This window comes from Canis aureus, chromosome 10, assembly GCF_053574225.1.
Source record: "Canis aureus isolate CA01 chromosome 10, VMU_Caureus_v.1.0, whole genome shotgun sequence".
Classification (NCBI taxonomy): domain Eukaryota; kingdom Metazoa; phylum Chordata; class Mammalia; order Carnivora; family Canidae; genus Canis; species Canis aureus.
The window spans coordinates 6,901,596-6,926,429 of record NC_135620.1 but is presented as its reverse complement, the minus strand read 5'-3'; the positions used below and the strand labels follow the sequence as shown (position 1 = coordinate 6,926,429).

At 40.2% G+C, this 24,834-nt stretch overlaps 1 protein-coding gene and 1 pseudogene across 1 annotated transcript in view; both read right to left on the bottom strand.

Moving 5' to 3' along the window:
- Nucleotides 1-944: 944 nt before the first annotated feature.
- The window catches only part of LVRN (laeverin), a 66,829-nt gene continuing 42,939 nt past the window's right edge, over nucleotides 945-24,834 (bottom strand). Inside the window, exons 13-20 of the mRNA XM_077911278.1 lie at nucleotides 22,575-22,630; nucleotides 19,872-20,025; nucleotides 18,299-18,393; nucleotides 16,324-16,431; nucleotides 15,208-15,375; nucleotides 14,853-14,990; nucleotides 6,965-7,040; nucleotides 945-2,556 (exon numbers count right to left, since the gene is read on the bottom strand). Coding sequence (XP_077767404.1) covers nucleotides 2,416-2,556; nucleotides 6,965-7,040; nucleotides 14,853-14,990; nucleotides 15,208-15,375; nucleotides 16,324-16,431; nucleotides 18,299-18,393; nucleotides 19,872-20,025; nucleotides 22,575-22,630 — 936 coding nt within the window. The 3' untranslated portion in view covers nucleotides 945-2,415. The remainder of the gene's footprint in view (nucleotides 2,557-6,964; nucleotides 7,041-14,852; nucleotides 14,991-15,207; nucleotides 15,376-16,323; nucleotides 16,432-18,298; nucleotides 18,394-19,871; nucleotides 20,026-22,574; nucleotides 22,631-24,834) is intronic.
- Nucleotides 4,859-5,023, bottom strand: LOC144322861 (U2 spliceosomal RNA; annotated as a pseudogene).

The window sequence follows — 24,834 nt, the reverse complement described above, 5'->3', positions numbered from 1 at the left end:
GCTAAACCGCTGTGCCACCCAGGGATCCCTTTTTTCTTTTTTTTAAAAAAAGATTTTATTTATTTATTCGTGAGACACACACAGAGAGGCAGAGACACAGGTGGAGGGAGAAGCAGGCTCCCTGTGGGGAGCCCAATGCAGGACTCAATCCCAGGACCCCGGGGTCACACCTTGAGCCAAAGGCAGACAGATGCTCAACCGCTGAGCCACCCAGATGGCCCTATGCATCTTGTTAACTTTTTTCTAGAGCAAACAGTGTAAAGCAAACTGGGTACACTGGATGGGTCAGAGAAATTGTTTTATAGTCAGACTACATTTATACCATTTACACAAATCTGTATCAGTTACGCTCCCTGACTTATTGTTATCACAGTAATCAATCAATAATTACTTCATTTTATACTAAGTCCAAGCACAATTTAATAAAATGTAATGCCTGTCTGGAATAACCAGCTTCATTCGTCTAAGAGAAAAAGTACATTATTTAATATTCTTTTTCATATTTAGAGGAAAAACTATTAATCAAATATTTTGGCATTTGATAAACACTTTCAGTATGGCTTAGTTACTACAGAAGCTAAGATGTAACCAGATTTTTATTTCCAACAGATGGCCTGGAGCACCAAGCCTAGGTGCTCCTCTGGTGGGCTCAGGCAGTAGTGGCATCACCCACACCCGGTGACCAGTGTCAGAGCCTCTGAGTGCACTTGGATCGACAGCACAGCAGGGTGACAAGACTTCAGACAGAAGGCAGGCAAAGGTTACCCCATGGAAAGGGAGAAGAGAGCCCAAGGGAGACAAGAAGGGAGTGGAGGAGGAGAAAGAGCAAAGCAAGAGAAAAGATGCGTGGCATGGTTATGGTAACTTGAGACTGCAATAGAAGGACGTTTAGGAAACAGAACGAATGTTCTAGAAAGCGCCAGAACATACCTCACACATAACAATACACATGGTGATATTTTTATTGTTTAGGTTTTTACATTTCTAAATCAAAAGAAAATGCTCTCTGACCTATGACCCATGGTTGAGTTGGAGGAGGTGGGGCTTTGGTTGGTTTTCAGGGCCACAACTCAGTGGCCTCCTGCTCATTCAGAGAGCAGCTTCTCCTGAAGTGATTACAAAAGCAAACTCTCATCTTGCGTTTTCATTTGTGGCTGCATCAACTGACACGAGAGAGAGGGAAACACTTTAGATCACATTGCCTTGAGTTTATGCAATGTATTTAAAGCCTTTCAGCTAACACAGCTCTTAAATCTTTACATCACTCTGAGGTAGATCGAAGATCTGAAGCTTTACCGCCTCCTCTACAAAAACAAAAGCCAAAGCAAAACACAGAATTAAATCAAACACACACAAAGTTGAGAGTAGGGTGATTGGCCTTAGCCATCCTGATTTAATCCGGTGTAACAGAACGAAGTCAATTCCACGAACTGTAAACTGGGGACCGTGTCTGGAGTTGTCCCACCTGCAAGCCAGTTCCATTTGGTCAATTGAAACCACATTTCCCGCTGTCCCCTGAGTGCAAAGCCGTAAAGATTCTGCTTTGGTGAGCCTTTTAGTTCTCTTTATTTGGCTACTTCCTTTTGCACTGAAGATCAGTGCCTAATTGCTGCTGTCTCTTGACATCATTATTTTGGGGCATCAACTTGCGCCCTAATGAGTACCTGGGCCACAGGTGGGGACGCAGCCTGAGCTTCTGGGCAGAGCCCTCCTGTCATCCCATCCGAAGGGCGCTTCGTGGGTCCTGCCATTCTGGCTCTTTGTGTGACACCCTCAGGTTCAGGAGCCTGGAAAGCGGGGTGCAGTGTGACAGGCACTGCGAGGAGACAGACATGGGCAGACGACGCATTTCTGGCCCTGAAGGCACTTCACAGGGCTCATAAAATCATCTGTTCCTTCTTTGTAAAAGTGGGTTTCCCTGGCTTTTCTATGTTCTAGTGCGTATTGTTTTTCTGGCTTCTGTTTCTTTACACTGTGGTGTTGTTTGCTCATTATGCTTTCAAATATTGCCCTAAATAAACCCCAGGGTGTTGCAAATCTGAATTTCCCTCAGCATAGACTGTGCTCAGTTAGCCAATGATTTAATATTCCACTGCCTTTCACAACAGAATAAGCAAGACTTTCTAAGGTGAATTTGTTTTTATGAGGCACTTCAAGTCAACTCTGGTTTCCTAGCCCAACAAGAAGTGAAATTTCCCCCAGAAATACAGCAGGCTTGGTAAATCCTGGGCGACTGCAGAGTCTCGGGGCCAAATGTGACAGCAGGGGAAGAACAGGAAATATTCCCCGGAGCAAAAGCGATTGACACACAAATAACAAAACATGCGGTTTTCCAGACTCACTAAGTATTGAGAGACAAAAGTGTGAGCAAAACCCGTTAGAGCAGGCAGGGGGGCGCCGGAAGTGGCCACTGGGTTATGTGTTTTTCCGAAGCCATGCCGTCATCCTGGCATTTCGCATTCTGTTCTCCAGATTTTTGTTCTTTATTGTCTGTAATTTGGCATGGACTGTGAGCCTCTGGTGCTCCTCCAACATGTTGCTGAAAAACTGCTGCAGCTGAAAGCACCAAGGGACGGAGGGTCAGTGCACGCTCACGTCTCATTGAGGCGAAGTGAGGCAAGGTCAGGCTGAGTAGCAACAGGCTCTGCCCAGGCCCGCGGCAGCCGCAGCCGCAGCCGGAGGAAGGCGCCCTCCCGGGCTGAGTGCCCCGAGGAGACCGTGGCTGAGAACATGTGCCGGCGACCACACCTCGCCTGAAGAATCAGATGCACACCAGAAGCCCCAGGGAGTGCGAACTGCACCTGTTTTATTCCCTGCTCTGACCCCAGGCACAGAGTGGGTGCTCAGTAATGACCTAGGGAATGCGTTCTGGGTATTACGCTAGATTTGTGGACAGAGACGCAGTGAGACGGCCTCTTACCTGGCAAGAAGCTTTGCAACTGCCAAAGCTCAAAAGTGGCACATAACATCTGTGCTTTTACAAGTGTGATCCTTTATTTAAGAACATTTAGATAGTGGGTTTGCCCACCGGCTAGATTCCTTCACTGATTCACCTCAAGCATTTAGTTATGGGAACATCTGGCACAATATTATGTATAAGCCAGACCCCAATGAACTAATAAGTCATAATCTAAAAAATCTATTTCTATGTCATTGGATTAGAACTTATTTTTTTCTTTCAACTTTTTATTTAAATTCTAGTTAGTTAACATATACCGTAATATTGGTTTCAGGAGTAGAATTGAGTGATTCATCTTGTAGATTTAACACCTGGTGTTCATCGTAACAGGTGCCTTCCTTAATGCCCATCCCCCATTTAGCCCATCCCCCATACACCTCCCACCATCAACCCTCAGTTTGTTCTCTATTGTTAAGAGTCTCTCACGATTTACTTTCCTCTTTTTTTTTCTTACCATATGTTCATCTGTTTTCTTTCTTAAAGTCCACATGAGTGAAATCATACCATATGTGTTGTTCTCTAACTTATTTCGCTTAGCATAATACACTCTGGCTCCATTCATGCGGTTGCAAATGGCAAGATTTCATTCTTTTTGATGGCTGAGTAATATTCCATCACACACACACACACACACACACACACACACACACACACCACCTCTTTTATCCATTCATCAGTCAGTGGACATTTGGGCTCTTCCCACAGTTTGGCTATTGTTAATAATGCTGTTATAAACATTGGGGTGCATGTACCCTTCGGATCTGTATTTTTTTTATCCCTTGGGTAAATGTCTGGTAGTGCAATGGCTGGACCATAAGGTAGTTTTATTTTTTAACTTTTTGAAGAAACCACAATTTTCCTGGATTAGAATTTAGAACATTAGATGACAGTGTACCTATACCAGCTCACAAAATGCCACTTAAACCCTAATGTACTTGAAATTGAGAAGTAATAGGGCCATCTAACTTAATTACCATGTAAAAGAAAAGTAAGTTTCCAGGACAGAGTAGGCTAAGGAACCAGAAACCAGTCTCCAGCCCTCTCCCACACCTGCCCACATCTGCCTGCAGTGGGAACCTCCCACCCACAGCCCTCTACAGTGCAGGTGTGTGGGAGGGGATTTGGGGTTTGTGGGATGGTCCGTGGGGCTTTGTGTGTGCTGGAGAGCATGAGGCCAGGCTCCAGCCCGGTGAGTATGGGGACCCAAGCAAGAGCTGCAGAGAGTGTATAGTCTCCGTGCTGCTCTAGAGGCAGAAAGGACTAATGAAACTTCTCATTTTCTTTTTAATAATTATTTTCGATATGATCACGTGAACATAGAGATCATGGCAGGATTCTTGGTGATTAAGAAGTTTTTGACAAGGATATTCATAATAGCTAATTTACTTGTTTTCAAAATGGCAAAAATGCCACCACTGCTAAACATATTTTTACATTATTTTTAAAAAAGAAACTATCAGTGATTATAGAGTTTTTTGGAACTTTGGGGACTGCTAAATTTTTATGCACCTCGTTCATTCATTAAACAACAAAAACACCTCACCAGGTTCTGTAAACACAGAGATGACCTGATGCTCTTCAGAAGATGCCAACACAAACTCAGCCTCCATTCTGGAGCTTTCCTTCCTTCGGGCATGTTTGGGTATGCCCTTCACTCTCCTGTCCACGGAATCCCTGATAAATCAGGTCCCTGCAGCTCAATCTCAAGCAGGCCAAAACCCACACAGAGATAATTCCTTTAGGAATTACTGATTCTTCCTCTCTCATAATAATAACTACATAGCTGACTGCTTCTCTCTTTTTTATTTTGGCTCAGGATCAAACTTCAGGACTCTGTGACCTACATGTTTTTTGTTTTATTTGCTGGAGCAGAGGAGTTGATTTTCCTTTCCTTTTCTTTTTTTTTAAACCAGGTTGATTTGTGAAGTGGATGGAGCAAGCTCCTATTCCATCTCCCTGCTCCAAAAAGCCATGTAATATATTATTGGATGGAGAATGTATTAGATATTAAGCTGTTAAGAACAGATACCACACCTGATCTCAGCCAAAAGGCCAAGAAGCAATTGATTTTCCTGTCTTATTTACAGAGGCCCTTTCTGGTTTGTATTAATATAGTTCTGGGCCACACGTTTAATTTGCACTCATGCATTTTTTTCAAAAACATTTACTGAAATCAACTGAGATGAAATTGATGGACAATAAACTGAATTCTCTTGAAGTGTACAAGTGAGCGAATTGTGATCACTGTATACACCCATGAAACACATAGCCACGGTCAAGATACAGTAAAGTACACTTCCACCACCCACAGATTCCTTCGCAATCCAGCTCTCCCTCTATCCCAGGCAATCACCAAGCTGCCTTTTGTCACTAGAGATGATATCTGGCATTTCCTAGAATGTATCTGTTTTTTTTTTTTTATCTCAGCATAATCATCTTGAGATATATCCATGTTATTACACAAATTCTTTTTTTTTTTTTTAAATTGTGGGATAGTATTCCCTGGTGTGGATATATTATAACATTTTCCTTATCTATTCACCTATTGATGGATGTTTGGATGGTTTCCAGATTTTGGCTAATGTGAATAAAGCTGCTGTGAGCCTTCATGTACAAGTCTTTGCATGGATATAGTTTTAATTCCTCTTGAGTAAAAACCTAAAAATAGAATGGTTAGGTCATATGTGTCTAAATAACATTTTAAAACACTATTTTCCATAGTAGTTGTACCATGTACCATGTACCTTCTCACCCAGAGGCAGAAAAAGAGAGTTCTGGTTGCGCAAGTGTTTGCCAATGTTTGTTGGTGTAAATCTGTCTCATTTTATCCATGCTACTAAGTGTAGAGAGGTTGTCTTTAATAGATATTTTTTTTGGCCCTTTAACTTGCTTTCTGGTTATAGGATCCCCTTTTTCTTTCCAAAACTACTCCTCCCCTATCCCAGGGCTTGTGGTTTGGGTGGGGCTGGCTCCAGAGTGGCACATGATCCACTCCCACCACAGTGATACAAGTGACCCAAGTAGGACCACAACCAGAGTCATTCCACAGGGCTGGGACTTGAACTTGGGTGAGCAAGGACTCTTCCTTCTGCAACTGAGGGCACTGAGGATGACATAAGCCTGGAGCCACGTTTGCCTCCTGTGGAAAAAGCCAGCCTAAGAAGAAATTCAGCCCAGGAGAAAGCAGAGCCTAGAAATGGCAAGCTCTGGGGGTGCCTGGTTGGCCCAGTTGGCTGCGCGACTCTCAATCTCACGGTTTGTGATTTGGAGCCCCACACTGGGTGTAGAAATGACTTTAAAAATAAAATCTTAAAAAAAGTAAAAGAAATAGCAAGCCCCTTGTTAGTTTCTAGAATATAGGTATGACTAAAACATGGTTTCCCTCCTCAGGTTGCTCAGGATAGCCTCAGGCAGTAGACACATTACACACCCATGATATAGGTATTCACAGGAGATTGGGGAGCATGCAGGAGGAGAGGGTGTAAATCAGTTAATTGAAAGATTCCTAGAACAGGTGGTTGGAAGCAGGGTCTTAAAGGATAACTTGGACATCCAAGGATAGGCATGGTGAAGTCACCCAAATCAGAAGGTAGAGTGTTTCCAAAACCTGGAAAATGTGAAACAACACCACAATTTAGGAAAATCTATAAGAGGAAAAGTATTTGGGAGTGTCTCTCATGTCCTCCTACACTCAGTGGTGAGGCAGGCAAAAGATGAAGCCAGAGAAGCAGACAGGGGCCAGGTTATAATGAAAAGATTTAAAATGTCTTCTAAAAATTCAGATGAGTTACTGAAGCTTTGACAGCAGGGCAAGGACTGGCAGCAAGATGAGGGCTGGGAATAGAATGAAAAACCATTTCCTGCTCACAGTGAAAAGAACACCACCAGGAGCACGGAATATAATAATTCAAATAAGCCTGTTGTTTCTAATTTCAGCAACTCCAAATTACATTAAAAAATGGCTTCTAAATTATCATTATAATTCACAATATCCTCAGTACTTACCTCTGTGATCTGTAAATCTGTACTTATGGTTCTCCCTATTATATACATTAGAGTAACCAGTGATTGTGTTCCATACCTGCAAAGCAACAAGATGCTAATCAGGAGCAGAAAACGTTTTGCAAGATAAAGCTATACTTTATATAGCAGGTAAATGCTAAGTGCACAGCCCCCATTGACTGCTATCTCACAAATGTAAGCAGAATCATGTACGAACTAGTTTAGCTTCACAATTTAACAGGAAATCTATTATCTAGAAAATTTTATCAGTCATAAGGAAATATTTATACAGTTTAATATCAATTTGTGTACACATAGTTCTGAAAGCTTTATTCAAATATAAAAAGCTCTTCTTAAAAACAACTGTTTTTATCTTTTTAAATGAGGTGGTTAAAATAGATGTCATGTACCTCAAACTAAGACCACTTATATTGGTTAAGTACATACGCAAATTATGCCCCTTAAAAAACTAATTAATATGGGATCAGTTTCAGAAACTCTGGCTAACCTACTCTGAAAGCTTAAATTTTGTATTTGTATATGCTTTTTGGAGAGAGGATCCATGTCTTTGAATATTCTCAAAATGTTGGTGATCACTGAAGTGCTAAGTGTTCTAGCTCTACTTCTCCTCCCTCAAAGAGGCATAGGGACTGAAACGTCCCCTCCAGCTTAGCGTCCTTAATATCCAACAAGGATCATCCAGAAAAAAACCATGAAACACTGTTAAGGAAAAACACCAGATACATACCTGCCCAAAGCGTTGCTGTGGTTAAAAAGGTAAATAAAGACTTTTGGATGCATTAAAGAAGAAAGAAAATTAAAACAGCGTTAATGTTCTGGACGGAACAAGAAAGGATTGCACTGCCACTCTGTTCTATTGATTATTGATAGTTAATACACACTATTTTTTTTACACACAATTGACTTACTTGCAAAATGTATCCTTGAAGTTAAAAAATCACAGGAGTCAATGCTGGCATAATATCCAAACAAAGGTGAGAGAAAACAGTGCTTTTATTCTTTTTTACGTTCTGAGCTCTAATGTGAGCTGTTTCTAGTTGAGCAAAGCAAAGGACAAGAGAGAGTCTCCATATAAACACATTTGTTTCTATAGGGAAAGAGGACTCCTTTCTTTTTTTTTTAATTTTTTTTTTTATTGATTTATGATAGTCACACAGAGAGAGAGAGAGAGAGAGAGGCAGAGACACAGGCAGAGGGAGAAGCAGGCTCCATGCACCGGGAGCCCAACGTGGGATGCGATCCCGGGTCTCCAGGATCGCACCCTGGGCCAAAGGCAGGCGCCAAACTGCTGCGCCACCCAGGGATCCCCAAGAGGACTCCTTTCTATAGGGAAAGAGCTACTCCTTAGCTCCCTATTTTTATTGGCCAGGTATTAAAAGTGTGAAACAACTCAAGAAATCTGGCAAAATTTGAAAGGAAAAAAAAAGTAGAAAATACCTAAGGCCCAAATGTGTGATTTTCTACCTGGCAGAAGAGGAACACTACCCTGAAAGGCAGATCTGGGTTTGAAGTGACCTTGGACAACTCGTAACTTGGAAAGACAAGACTAACATACAGTGAGAAGCATTGTTCTGGAGAGGAAAGGAGATGCTGTGTGTTGAAACACCTACCAGAGTTTCTGGCACACTTTGTCCCTTCCTGTTCTCTCAAGTTTCAAGAGGAGGTTTTTTTTTTTTTTTTTTTTTTTTTTAGACATATTTATTAATAAGAGAGAGAGAGCATGAGCGCATGTGTAGGGGGGTGAGGGGATAGGCAGAGGGAGAGAGAGAATCCCAAGCAGCTCCAAGCTGAACACAAAGCCCCATGTGAGGCTCGATCCCAGGACCGTAAGATCATGATCTCAGCCAAAATCAAGAGTCAGACTCTTAACCAACTAAGCCACCCAAGCACCTCCTCTTGAGGAGGTATTTTTGAGACAGAGAAGATCTGCCCCTCTGGTTGAGACAGCAATCACCGAAATATTACTGAACAAAAATAGATACATTCCAAACAGTTTATCCTGCCAGTGGTCAGATACAGGCTAATTAATACAAAGACCAGAGCCAACCTGCATCAGTAGAGTTACTGTTTTAAAAAATTGGTAACATTCCATGCTAGTGTGGGCACAGGAATTTGGGCCACTCTCATCTGGCTCACCTTCTGTCTCTCTCCTTTCTCGAATTTCTCCTCCCTTCCTATTTCTTCCCCTGCCACATTTGATTTCCTGTGGCAAACATGGCCAGCAGGCAGGCATGGGAACACCAAAGTATCCAGGCAGATCCAGTGACAGGTGGTGGGCATGGGCTGTTCAGAGCTTGGGTGCACCTCTCCATAACACCTGACTTCTCTCCATTTGCTTATGCACCTGTTTCTCCATTTGGTTCTGTATTCCCCATCATGAAACACAAGAGAATGGAAGTGGGAATGGTGTAAGCTTTCATACTAAGGACTTTAGCCAATGTAACAGTATTTGAAGAAGAAATCAAGTGTTTGGTGAAAAAGGCAGTAAAATTCCTTTTGGGTCAGTTGAGTTTGAACCTGATCATACCCTTATATTCTATATTCTAATAAAACTAGGGTTTTCCTGGAGGCTGTGAGGCCTACATTACTTTTAAGAAAGCCAAAAACACTTGATGAGAATGATAGGGCACAAACACTGTTTCTCCTGCCTACATACAGTAAGTAACAACTCATACAAATTCTATTCTTCATCTCCACCCACACATTCTTCCATGAGACCTAGCCACAGATGCATGTCCAGATGCATTTTCTCTAACCTGCAAGAGGTCTTTATTGGTCACTGGAGGTTCACTCACTGAGATCAGGGCTCAAAAGATCATCTTTGGCCCAATGATTAGCTTAAACACCCCCACAGCAACCAGCACAGTGCTCTGAACATGGGAGTGAGGGGCAGAACCAAACCAAAGTTGTTTTAAATACAAATATTCTCAAATATAGCTTCAGATTAGACTTCCTTGGAAGAATTGGGGGCCTGGGTGAGGGGAGCAGATGTTCCTGATCTGCTGTGGGCAGCGCCCTCACCTTAACACTTGACCAGCCCTCTCTTGTCCAGTCCAGAGCCGAGTTCCAGCCATGTCCTGTGACCGGTCCCAAGGCAGATGCTGGGTCCTGCCCCTAGGCATTTCTTGGTGTCCTCTCCTCCATGCGAAAGATAATTTTTTTCAACTGCTTGTTCAGATCCCACTCAAATCCCATTCTCCTCTTTGGCTCCTCAAACCTTCTCCAGCTCTTCCCGACAGCATTTATCAGATCCCACATCCTCATCACCTTATATCCCTGACAAGAGTTTAAACTAACCAGACCTTGGCCCGGGAAAACTAGAACATTTTATTATAAGAAAGAACCTTGGAATTGATCAAATATAATACATTTCATTTTATACAAAAACAAACCAAAGCCAAAATGTTAACTAAGAGGCCAATAATAAACAGTTGTTCTAGTAACATTCCAGATGAGAGTGTTGGAGAATTCAGTTTCTCATATGTTTCTCTCCCAGAACAAGTGATCTCCTGGCAAAGTGACACCCTGTTTACATTACATATACGGTAAGTAGCAGGATTATGGCTATAAGATATAGGAAAAGGGGCACGGAAAACTCTAGATTTTCTTCTGCAGGGCTCCTTGGGGTCTCTTTGAGGCTAGCATATATTATGAGTTTGCAAAAAGTGAAGGTTAACACAGTTCCCAACTGATGGGGTTGCTGTCTTTCTTGTTCACAGAAGGCTTCTCAGCATGTTCCATGAATAATGCTCAGTGGAACATACTGGGAAAACACTGAATTCATAGCTAACTGGCTAGTAATCAGTCACATTTCAGGAAGTTCAGAAAAGTCCTTTTCAAGTAATTAACATAAAAGTTAATTTGTCAGAGGCATTCGTGTATTCATCCTTTCATTTTGTCTTTTTTAAAAAGATATTTTATTTATTTATTTATTCATGAGAGGCAGAGAGAGAGAGAGAGAGAGAGAGAGAGAGAGACAGGCAGAGGGAGAAGCAGGCTTCATGCAGGGAGCCCGATATGGGACTCGAGCCCAGGTCTTCAGGATCACACTCTGGGCTGAAGGCGTCGCTAAACCTCTGAGCCACCTGGGCTGCCCTTGTCTTTATTATGTGAAGACTGGTAACATGCTAGCTTTCATGTCAAATATAACTGTTTACATAAGTGATGATTCAAATGTTCTGATGTACAACAAATTAAGTCAACATTCTTGTGCCATCTTTAGTATATATAACATTTTAATTATTAACCTGAGCTTTTATTTCCTTCTAACAATCCATATGTATTATCACTGTTCATTCAATCATTTGCAAACTTCAGCAAGACTGATCAATATTACAATTGCTATTAAATAAATGAACAGAAAGTAAATGAAAATAAATGTATTAGATGTAGAAAGCAAACCTATTTGAGTCTGAAAGACTTTTTGTGGCAGAATGTATGAGAGGAGTGAACTGAGATGAATTTGCTATAAATAGGCATCTATTTTATGAGCACAGCATCTTGTTGATGAGGGATTAAAATATTCAAGCCATGACTAAAAGTTCATACATCGGGATACCTGGGTGGCTCAGTGGTTGAGTATCTGCCTTTGGCTCAAGGCATGATCCCGGAGTCCTGGGATTGAGCCTCACATCGGGCCCTCTCTGTGTCTCTCATGAATAAATAAAATCTTTTTAAAAATTCATACATCTATAATTCTAGGAGCTTCTTGAGGTTCAAAAGACCCATTTCGAGTCAAAAAAATGGAGAATTTAATCCATTTAATACAGTTACATACATCATTAAAATAAATCACTGCACATCACTTCTCCGCCCTTTGGCTAAAATCAGGTATAAACTATTACACAATGGACCTTCCAGACACTGTTGCCAACATGTTCCTGTTCTCTAAACACAGAAAAAGAAAAGTTTTTCTGAGGAATAAAAGTTAGAGCACACTAAAAATCACTTAACTTGGGAGCAGTCTTTCCCATGAGCTGCCCAAAGCCATTTTGGGGGCTTGGTCGGCCCGGGTGCTGTGTGTGGTCAAAGGGGCTGGTCCACCTGTGGGAGCAGAGCCGGCCAGCTGAACTCTCCGCAGTGACGACCATGTTCTACACCTGAGCTGTCCAGCGTGGCCACATCATGCTCTTAGAACAGGACTAGTGCAACAGTGGAGCTGAATTCTAAATTCTATTTAATTTTAATCAATTCCAATTTAAATCAATATCCACAAGTTATTGTATTGAGCAATGCGGCCTTAGATACTTTTCAAATCAGGTGTCAACTGCTTTCATGTTAAACCGTATCAGGCTTACCTGGGGAGTTAGCAAAAAGTGCAGATTTTCTGCCTTATTTTGGCGGATTCTGATTTTAAAAGGGGTAGGTGGGCTTGAGAGTCTTTAGGTTACTGAGACACTCTAAGTGACTTCTACTGTTCTGCCTGGATTCACCTTGCCTGGGGGAGAGGTACCACGTCACTTTGAGCCATGGTGGCAATAAGTACACTCTAGAATTAGGACATTCTAGGTGCCAGGCACCACTAGATACTCAGCCTGACTCAGAATCGTGAACCTCTGTCTTCCTCAGAGCCCAGAGGTGCAAAGGAAGGACTAGAGGATATCACAGCTTACAGCAATGACAAGTTGGGTCCTCAGGCAAATTATAACACATTTCTTTTTTTAAAAAATATTTTTATGTATTCATGAGAGACACACAGAGAGAGGCAGAGACACAGGCAGACGGAGAAGCTAACCCTCTGGGGAGCCTGATGCAGGACTCGATCCCAGGACCACAGGATCATGCCCTGGGTCACAAGAAGACGCTCAACCAACTGAGCTACCCAGGTGCCCACATAACACATTTCTTAAAGGAGCTACTCTCTCAACATTTTAATTCCAGAACCGCTCCTAGATTGTTCGGTAGGAAGCGCAGGAAGAGAACAGTCCAGGACGGTTGCTGAACTGAATGGCCCTGGGCATTAGGACCACAGCAGCAGGAGGACAGGTGGCCTCCTCAGCCAGGCAGAGCCAGGCACTCAGACCTAGAAGGCGCTTCTGTTACAAACTCCAGGGAGACAGAACAGAAACAGAGACAACTCTATGAGGCTGGAATCTCTAAAATTTCAGGGAACAAGAGGATCAATGTAAATAATTCTCATTCCTATCCTAACTCCCAAATTCCTAGGAGGACTGAGGAAGGAGGGTAGTATATTTAATGACTTAAGCAAAAATGGAAGACACCATTTACTCCCAAGGCCTGAGGAATCTGAGGAAATTTAAGCAATTCATAAGGCCACCGAAGCAATGAATTTAGAATGACAGATAATTTAACACTGGACATAAGGTGAATTTTCTCAATTCGTGACTAGGCTAAGTGTGTTCCACTGATGAACCAGAAACATAGTACTGTACAGATGAGCTTTTATCTACATGTTGTAAATTTATTATTTAAAAGCACAATTTTTTGGTTATATAAAAGAGTTTAATAAATGTTAACAAAAGAAAAACATTCTAAGATTTTGTTCCCAGAAAGAGCCATATTCAGGAGCACCTAGGTGGCTCAGTTGGTTAAGCATCTGCCTTCGGCTGAGGTCATGATCCCAAGGTCCTGGGATCAGGCTCCGTATCAGGCTCCCTACTTAGTGAGGAGCCTGCTTCTCCCTCTGCCTCACCTTCTGCCATTCTACCTGCTTGTGCTCTTCTCTCTGTCAAATAAATAAATAAAATCTAAAAAAAGAGAGAGAGAGAGAGAGAGCCATATTTGTTTTGTTTTTGAGACTGGGGTGAGGGTGTTGGTGCATAGAGAGAGAAGGAGAGGGAGAGAGAATCTTAAGCAGGCTCCACGTTCAGTGCAGAACCCAATGGGGCTCCATCTCATGACCCTGAAACCATGACCTGAAGCCAAGAGCAGGATGCTTAATGGACTGAGCCACCCAGGCACCCCACATATTCACATTCTTTAACATTTATATTCTAAATGTACTTGCTGTTCCAAAAGGATAACTTATTTACAAAAGGTATCTTCCAACTTTACAAGTGGTGAGACCTCATAGCAGATACTGTGTATCTATCTGCTAACTCTAGCATTTGTGAGTACTTGTAGGACATATTATTCTAGGCTTTCAGGAATATATGATTAAGTAATGCTCTGGAAAGACCAGCCATCAAGGACATACTGTCTGATTTTTTCATGTGAATGTATATTTTACCCAACAGGGGGCTCTCAAGCAAACAGATTTAATCTTAAAAGGTGAGAAATATGAGGGACACCTGGGTGGCTCAGTGGTTGAGCGTCTGTCTGCCTTTGGCTCACGCGTGATCCCAGGTCTGGGATGGAGTTCTGCATCGGCCTTCCTACAAGGAGCCCGATTCTCCCTCTGCCTGTGTCTCTGCCTCTCTCTGTGTGTCTCTCATGAATAAATAAATAAAATATTTAAAAAAGAAAGGTGAGAAATAAGAAAAGTTCAAGAATATAGAACTCGTATATGTGAAGAGGATCTGACAAATAACACATGAACAACACCCAGGCGGATATAGTGATGAACACTGCTGTCTTTTGAAATAGAGTGATCTACTTCACAAAATAAATGAATGGCTGGTATACACTCATACCAGAAAAACATGACTTGCTCTATTCTGTATCTCAGGCAAAAGACTTTACTGGAGAAACTGAGGTAGGTGAGTATCCCAGGCAAATTCATTTTCGTACAGGAAGCCAAAAGTGAGGCTATGGCTCACTTTCTCTTCCACAAATGAGACTAAATGCAAGAAAAAGAAACACTTTTCTGGTCAATGCAAAGGACTTTTGTGACCCCAATGAGACTAAGGTTGAGCTTCTAGCACCAAACCAATGACCTGTCTGAAAGAAAGGTCTCATATTTCCTTCTTACCTTTTACTCACAGCTTGCCAATTGTTGACTAAAAAGTCCTTTGCAATGTACCGGCCAACTTCAGATGCTGCCACAACTTCAATTATATTTGTTTCATTAAAAGTGAAAGGAGATGCAGTAATGGCGTACTCCATGTATCTGCAAAAATGCATTTGCAGAAAATAAATACACAAACATCATCCAGTAGAAAGTGAATTTCAACAAGTAGACTTAAAATCCCACGTGGTGCTAAATCAATAGTGCATAAATGGATATTATTTTAGTTGCTATATCAGCACATGTTCTATTTTTCTCCCTTTGGTTTATTAATTGTATTCCTCTGCCAGGATTTTGAAAATAGGTTGACCATAATCACCTGTTAAGTATCCATGGGTTTTTACTGCAACTCATTGCATAAGCAAGTTGAATCCTTTCTTCTTCCTTTGTTTTATTAGCGTACATATTTAACAAAAAGTCCCATTCTTCATCACTTCCCAAGGCAATGCCATAACATAAAATCACACTTTTAATCGGAGAAGGTATTCTGTAAGGTAGAACATGCAATGATATTTCTCATAGTAGTTAAGTTACATGTTTATTTAGGTCATTATATTTTTAGAAGGATGCTACCCAGAAAAAAATGCTGAGGTCTCAGATATAAAGATCAGAAGTGGGGATGGAGAAAGTCACTTGTGGAAACTGTCACTATTTCGTGATATTATTAATGTCACGAGAAAAGAACATCAGATTAGTTTAGAAACTAAAGAATTTTAAGAAATAAGGAAATTATAATAGTTCAATCAATGTATGCTAATAATTCAGCTTGAGCTCATATCATTTTTTTGAAGTAATCTCCACACCCAACATGAGGCTCAAACTCATGACTCTGAGAGATCATGGGTCAGATGCTCTATCCACTAAGCCAGCCAGGTAACCTTCATTTCATGTCTTATGATCACATTTCTTAAGAGTCCATCTGAGGCGATGCATTAGAGGTAACACAATAAAACCAGAAAGACAGTCTTGGTCTCAGCGCTCAGTGGGAATGCAAACTCACAGAGAATGAGCTTGTTGGACACACTTACATATAAATCACAATAACGAACCATCAAAGAACAACTGAAATAAGACCCAAGGTATGCAGAAGTGCTTGTTAGGGGCAATTAGCAGTCCTGGGTGACAACTCACTACATAAATTGAATCTATTGTCATTCACAGACCTACAGTAGACAAAGCAAAAACAGAAAGAAAGAAAGAAAGAAAGAAAGAAAGAAAGAAAGAAAGAAAGAAAGAAGAAAGAAAGAAAGAAAGAAAGAAAGAAAGAAAGAAAGAAAGAAAGAGAATAAAAGTTTACTTGAAAAAAAAAATAGGAGAGACAGACTACCCAAGTGAAAACAAAACAATCCATCCCTGAATGAGAACATCAAAAAGGTAGAGAAATTATTGGTGTTGAAAGAGGACAGAAATAAGGGCAATCCAATACGAGTCTTACTCATTCTCTGGATGGTTTGCCCAGTTTTTGAAGAGCTCTCTTGACAACTGAAGACAGTCTTCAAGGCCCAACCAGCACGCAGTTTCAAAAAGTTTTTCCAGGGCTACTCTTAAAGGAAAGCGCAAAGAAAAACATTTTTTTTTTTTTTTTTGCTATGTTTGCTACATTTATTTTCTTCCTGCCTCTGAGCCTATGTGTTTCATGACAAGATGGGTATTTTAAAATATCCTTCCAATAACATCAGGTTTTTTTTTTTTTTTTAAATAGCTTTTGTGGATGGCAAACTTATTTAAGGCTCAGGGAAATATTTGCTGAGATGCTCTCAGACACCAAATAAACTCGTTTAAGCCTGGTATTTTTTGAAAGTCAGAAATAAATTCCTGCCATCCCTCATCTCCCTCAAACACACACGGGAGTACACACACTCCACATCTGTTATCAATTTATTTTTCCTCCCTTTTACAATAATTGCCTTATGGATAGAAAGAAAAAAGACTTGAGAGTATTTGATCTACTACATTTAAAAATGAAGTTCTTTCTCTGTACATGGAAAGGAGAGGGGATTGTTTATTTCTCTCTTTCCATGACGTGTTTCCCTTGCTTGAACTTCTGTTTCTTCCTCTACTCTGCTTGGTTATTATGTCCATGTCCAGAAAAAGAACAGAGATTTTTGTTTTGTTTTGTTTTGATAGCTGAGCAGGGATACCCAATTATCATTCACTACAAGTTCAAAAGAATACAGAGAACAATAATAAATCCAGAGAAGCAATGCTGGGAGGCATGTTTCTCTATGCTCCCTACTCTCTCAGACTTGGATTCAGAGGTAAAGGAATCAAACTGGCCATGAGTTTCCAGGAAATGCAAAAGCCATATTGCAGTTGCTCTACCCTCCAACTGCAACCCAGCCAGGCCTGACCTTCCAATAAAGTGAAGTAGAATGTCCAAGGGTGGAGGACCTCTGAAAGATAGTTCTGAGTATTCATTTACACACTCCTTCCCTCTCCCTACTCATCGCAAATTGGATGCAGCAAGATGGAGTTCTATGTAAGTACTGCTAACTCCCCAAGGTTACTCTGAAGACAACTGGCCTTGGGATGCTATATAGAGCAGATCATTTCAGTCCAATTTAGGAGAGCCAAGGATATGGCTGGCTAACACCTGTGCTGCCTCAGTGAGCACAATTTTGCCTTTCTGTTCATGCACCCAACTCATTTGCCCACTTACTATCCCAGCTAGTCCTCATTGTCTTCCGTCTACTGGTCTAGTCAACCCTATATCCTTCTAGTCACATGCTCTGGCATAGAAATGTCTCCCCTCCTAGAAGGATACTCTTGAGAGACAATAATTACATTTTATATATTTTGTGTTTCTTCTTGGTCTCATTGATTTCAGCTTCATGTTGACTAGAGCTATAAACACAATCTCTGTACCACTGTAGATAACAAATTCCCTCTGTAAATCTAGAAGCTCCCTGTCATTTGCAATACTTACTCATGCTCATGCACAAATGACTAAAATATTTCAGGCAATTTCTCGCATCATATTTGTAGAATGAATGGTAGAATTGCTGTCATCAATAACATACAGAAAGGACTTTTTTCTCTTGTGGCCTTCCTCTGCCTTCAATTCATTGGTACAGGCTAGTTTTGCTCAGTATACACACAATCTCAACCAGTGGCCTAAGATTTCTGAGTATAGAGCTATAAATTCCTGTGGGTACATGCATGTATTTTGCAGGTAAATTAAGATCCCAAACTAGTATTTTCTACTAGGATACATGTAATTTCACCAATCCTAAGGCTACTGTTCTCAAGTAACATACAAAATCTCCCATTAAATCATAGGTATCAAGATCTTATTAATATGAGTCTGGAGCTCCATCTATCAACCATTGAATCATTTTATTCAATTGTAAATTGAATTGAGTATAAGTTGAATATATATATTCAGTATAGAAAAATTAAAAAATACTTACAGGGCTAAATAGTCATCTTGTAATGTTGCCATGTTTTCACGAATCACAGTTGAATACATATTCCATATTGAAATAAGTCTCTTTAATAGATACTTCTATAAACAACAAGGGATACCTACTGTTAGTTTTGGCTCACAACACTGAATTTGCATTGTCTTTTCCTTTCTCTGAAACGACATGAATAGAAGAGTGACAGATACTTCCCGAGAAGTTGTCTTTATCTGTTACTAACCATGCAACTGGTTTATTCTGTAGCCTCTCTACGTTTAGTTTCTTCATTGATAAAATGGAGTTGCCAAGAATACCAGTGCAGTTTTGTGAGGACGAAACAATATTAGGTATATGAATGTGCTCCCTGGCACATAGGAACTTGATAAATCTTAGCACTTACTACTATTTAACATCACTTGGCACATTTTCAGGTGTCTTCAAAATAGAGAAAGAAATGTAAAATTTTAACACTATTAAACTTTCTACCTTAACAGTTCTATGCTTCATATCTACACCTCCAAGAAAATAAGGACAGCTGATTTATGCTTTGGACAATTGTAAGCCGTGGATCTAAATAAATTTTCTTCAATTGAGCACTCAGCTGGTGAGTAATAAGGTTATAAAAGTTATCCATTTGCAATACACCCCTAAGCACAAAGTAGATGTTATTCCTTGACATTCTTTAAAAACAAATCTGAGTTTTTACTTCTTTTACCCAGAATCAGGTGTCAGAGATTATCAATAAGCCACCTCCATCCACAGTTAAGTGCCGTATTTTATGGGTCACCATCTCCATGCTCAAGGACATTTCCGCCAGCACTCTGGACATCAGAGGACAGTCTAGACCCTTAAGGTATTTGTGATCTCGTCCTCAAACTGCCCCAGAAGCTCACTTGGAATTATCATCTGGCACACTTTCTGGTTTGTTTCTGGTCCCTAACTCTCCAAAGGGTTACTCCCTAACTGCTACTTTGGTTTTCCCTGGGCCATCTTTCTTCTGATCGCTGCTTAAGATCTCATAATGGAAGTTTTCTCCTTTTGTGTTGTTTCAGTTATGATGGTATGTCACTGCCCTATGAATTCCAGGTTCCCCCTCTCACTTGCCAGCATCAAAAGCAGCTTCAAAACTTTGACTTTTTCTGGAGTATCCCTCTCTGGTTAAGCATTGGTCCTGTAGATCAGAGTATTTCATTGATGAATATAGGGTTGTTAAAAGTCTTTCTGTTTGACTACCAATCTTTTAGAAGAGTAATTGCTATAAGAGAAAAAGTATACCATTTCCATCCACTTCTGGGTTCTTAGGGCACATTGTCACTTCATCAAGAATAAAGACCTTTCTAAACTTCTCTCATACTTACCTCCTAGACCAGGTCTATGACTAAAGTATTTTCTTCTAAGAATAACCAGCAATTTCTAAGAAAATGAATATATATCCATATATATATATATATATATATATATATATATATATATATGGCTAGTAGACTATTACTTGGGGAAAGATGTGTTTCACAGATGCTGGAAAGATATGGAATGAGGAAGAGAGGACTTTTTAAAACCACATAACAAAGAAGGAAATTACCTTTAATAATGGGTACATATCATAGCTGTTCACATCAAAAACAAGATCCTTGGTTACCAGGTTCACCAAGACTGCATACCACACTATGATTTCATCTTCTTCAGCAAGGTACTTGGTTAAATCAAGTGCTGTTTCAATCTCAATATAATTGTTTCTGTTTGGTTCAAAAAAAAATACAGACTCAAAATACCTCCACTTGCTAAATAATTTGGACACTTTCCATATTTGTTCCATGCTTTGATGCCTCACTTCAATAAGATATGTTTAATAAGGAAGCTACAGGTCCCATTTCCTTGATAAGATGGGAGCCAAGCAATGCTGACACTACAGTTTGATATACCTTCAAGCACCCAGATTTTTGGAGACTATAGGAAAATCCAGGCCAAATGTTGGACTGCTCATCCAATATTACAAAATTGAATATTACAAATTCTACAAAATAGAATTTCTAGTAACTTCTACAAAATAGAATATTACAAACTAGTTTATAGGACACAACTCTTGCCTACCATTGGGGAGCTTATTCTTTGAGGCTCAAGAGCTGGGCCTTATGAGCTGCTAATGAGTCCAAGAAAAGGCAATGAAGACAGTGAAAGTATCAAGGAAAACACATGCGTGTGATGGAAAAGTTAGGGAAGGCCTCCTAGAGGAGGAGCTTGAGAAGGGCAATGAAGGCTGGGTAAGATGGAAATGGATAGGGAGAAAGAGGAAGCCCACTTATGACAAAGAGGATAAAGAGGGAACTGGTGTGATGAACAGACCAAGCAACCAAGGCACAGGAGTCCTTTAGTGTGTGGCTGAGAGGTGGAGGCTGGTAGATAAGGTGGATCAAAACTGTAGAGAGCTCTGAATGTCAGGATGAAAAGTTTACACATAGTGGGAAGGTATTTAAACAACTGGGGTGACATCGTGAAGCTGATGCTGAAAAATGTTATCACAACTGCTGAAGAAGACAAGATGGAATTTAAAGGAACAGAAGGCTGGATGCTCAGACAACAGGCTAAGTAACAGATAATGGGCCTGGCTTAACATGCAAGCAGAGAAGGTGGTAAATAAGGTGAGAATCCAAAAGACATCTTCAAGAAGGAAGAGGTAAGACAGGTTGACTAAATGACAGATGGAAAGAGAGAGAGAGAGGAGTCAAGGATACCTCTGATGTTTCAAGTGTGGGTGATGGGAAGCATCATGGCACTCTGACAGAGAGAAATTGATAGCGGGGGCAACTCAGAGACAGAAATAAAGTCCACTGTGTCAGGTCTTGAGTTTAAATGGCCACAGGATAATCAGAAGGCAGGAGGGAACAGATGGAGATGTATATTTAGAAAAGTCATGAACATATCCTTTCACAAAGCTTTATTGATTAGCTTATATCTGCTGGGCCCTGTACGTGCACATAATAAAATGATCCCTGAAACCATCAGAATGCATAAGGCATCCAAAGGAAATAGAGAAAAAAATAACATAACAATGGTAGGTCTGAAGGATGCTTGTAGCAGCAGGCAGAAAAGTCAGACACAAGAGGAAAACCAGTTTTGTGTCTCGGGACCCTCTAGAAGCCAAGAGAGGTTTCTCGGAGGATGTGGTTCAACAGTCCCAAAGTCATGGTGGTCCTAGAGAGGGTTGCAGCAGGTCAGAGAGCAAGGAAACATGCTGTAGGTCACAGAGGGAAAGTGGTAAAGAAATGAAGAAAAAAATAAACACATTCATTCAAGAAATAGGGACAGGCCAAAGAAAGACAGAACATGCTGGATAATTTATTATGTATACTCCTTACTTTTATTGTCTGAAAATTTAAATTCTGAACACATATTAATTTACCTGGATAAATACTTAGCACAGCTTATATTGAATAAATGTAATAGAAATAAAATCTAGAATTCTGTAGTATACTAAAATATAGGCCATATCTCATTAAAATTATACCTATAGCCCTTACCCTCAGGTAACAAAAACCACTTCAAAATCTCAACTGATAGTCTATTTCTAGTAATTCTATTTTTTTTATATGCCAGCTATTTCCTTAACTTACAATATCATAGAAAAATACAAATGCATCTATAATCTTCCTAAATTTATCCATTTTAATATTTAACAGCCTTTACATACACAAGCCCAAATAACTTGTATTTTTACCTGTTTAATAACTTGATAGAAATTTCAAAAGTAACAATTCTAATACCTTTGTGATAATCCCAAGAATATTTAAACACTATGACCTTTTACCATGTACATCTTCTGTACTGCATCCTTTAAAAACTCCCCCTTTAAGGAATTCCTTTTAAAATGTTGAATCACATTTTCATATTATAAAACTGAAACTCTCTCCCCATGGAGCACTAACTTCTCATCCCCTGCCTCGCCCCCGCCCCCCACTCCCCAGCCATCACCCTTTCCTTTTCCATCTCTAGGATTCGGACTATTCTGAGGAACTCATATAAGAGGAATCACATAGTATTTTGTCTTTTTGTGACTGGCTTACTTCACTTAGCCCAATGCCCTCAAAGCACATTCACGCTGATACACATCCCAGCAACTTTCACATTACAAAATTCCTTGGTACCCTCAGAACTCAATGCTAATCCTAGTAAGTTGGGCCCTAAATATACTGAAGGAGCAATTTCATTTCATAGTGATTAAGGCTGTAATATTTTACTAAGTTCTCAAGGTACACTCTAAAGCCAGCAGTGAAGAAAATATACTCACTTAGACAAGGAAAAGGCATCATCAATCAGCTGCAGCCTGTGGATAACAGGAATGCCCTGCAAATTAGATCCAAATTTGTGCAGGAAAAGATGAGAACATTTCTTAGCAATAGGATAATTTTCAAAATAATAACAGCATTTCAAGATCAGTGTTGCTTACGAAGCACTTTCATGTGAATTGTCTCTTGTGCAGAGAAACAGTAATCACTAAGGATAGTCCCCATGATTTATTTATTAGACATCTGTTTTTGATAAGTGATCCCTCTGGACATCAATCATAAGGCTTTCATCTGGCAGAGAGTTTTGCCAAAATACTCCCTGAAAAACGGCATGGCAAAAAAAAAAAAAAAAAAAGAAAGAAAAAAAAAAAGAAAAAGAAAAGAAAAAAGAAAGGGAAGCCACGTTTAAAAGGCTATCCAAAACAGAAAGTGTATGTTAAATTGTCTTATGCTGTCCAAATTGTTGTCAGGAGAACTTCTGGCATAGGCAGCCTTACGTACAAAGCCTTGTGTACATATTACTTAGCACTATTTTGGTAATACTGAAGTATCCTGAGTGGTGTCTGTCATCTCAAGATCTTACTAATTTGACACAATGCCACCAACAGAGCATCCTGGATTCCAGAATCCCAGAAAGGCAGGGGTTAACTGTTTAGGCTTCGTCTTGACCACTTGCCACTGCCAGGTCACTGGACTGTCCCAGCTGGAGTGTCCACAGGGGGCCCAAAGCCTCCTATCCTCACGCATTTTCATTGGTTTGGTCCCAGAAAATTGCTCTTCACATCACCTTGAACTTCTCAGCAAGCCACACTTCGATCTTTACTCGGCCTCATTTCCCTTCTGACAGTAATAACACTATTTTATAAATTAATATTAATAATAGACATGGTGTTTTATTTGCTCCCCAATTATAAAGTAGAAGTAACTGACCACAGTTTTTCAATAAGTCAGTCTACAATAGTTTCAAAAAATCATTGCTAGAAGGGTATGACCTTGCTCCACAGCTTACAGCACCCTTAGAAAGCAAGAAGAGTGGTGCTACTCTGGGGGCCCCTGGGTGGCTCAGTGGTTGAGCGTCTGTCTCCCTTTAACTCAGGGCATGAACCCGGGGTCTTGGATCGAGGCCCACATTGGACTCCTCACAGGTAGCCTGCCTCTTCATTTGCCTGTGTCTGCCTCTCTTTCTGTGTCTTTCATGAATAAATAAATAAAATCTTTTTTTAAAAAAAGAGTCTAGCTACTCTGAAAAAGATTTGAAAATAAAATCTTATTATGTGTGCATTTTGTAGCCTTATTCAAAAGCCTAATGATAATTTTTTTTAAATTACTGACTATGTTCTGAAGGCCTGAATTGTGTCCGGCCTCTGTTAAATATGATCCATATACCACCTTACCCAATCTCCACAATCCTTTATGTAACATTGGTCTATTAAAACACCATTATACAGATGGGAAAACTGAGGAATGATTGGCCAGATAAGAAGCCCAAAGTTACACATCTGGTAAATGATGAACACAAGTCGATTGGACACAGAAGCCCCCCTCTGGACCGGTAACACTGAATATCGTCTTCTGCTAGAGAGGCCACTGTGTATTTCAGAGAACTTTCGAAGACATAGACACTAAAGATATCTTTTAGCTCAGTTCTCTAGCTTGAAGAATGGTGTCCCAGTGAACTAACTGACCACGGTTTCGCAGCAGAGCCAACTCTATAGACTCCTATGCCAGCATCCATCTCCACCAATGGAGACTGAGTTTAATTCAACCAATCAAAATCTGACTGACTAGAGCTAGCCAACATTTTAAGATTCATATATGGCATAATGACTTATCTTCAGTGATAAAGTGATAATAGATTCTATTGCTACTTTGTGAACTAAAGTCTCTGAGGGAGAGTAAGAATATAAGTTTTAAAAAATTAACACTTTTCTGGCATAGACTGTGTATCCATTAAGGGCTTAGGAATTTTAAACACATGTTTACCCACATTGTCTATCATCCTCATAAGTAAAAAAGCTCTATTATTCCCATTTAAGGTGAAGAGATGGAAATGGAACATTTAAGCAACTTGTCTGAGATCACAAGATTAATGGTTAAGAGGAAAGTGTATTCTGATTTTTACCTAGAGAGGTAAAAGTGTTGAAGAAAAATGTTATTAATGTTCAAAGCACAGTACATTGAACCTAAATCTCCCCTTTCTAAGAATGAGGGGAAAAAATACAATATGGCTTGATTTGAGAGGTGGCAGTGAGAACAGAGTCT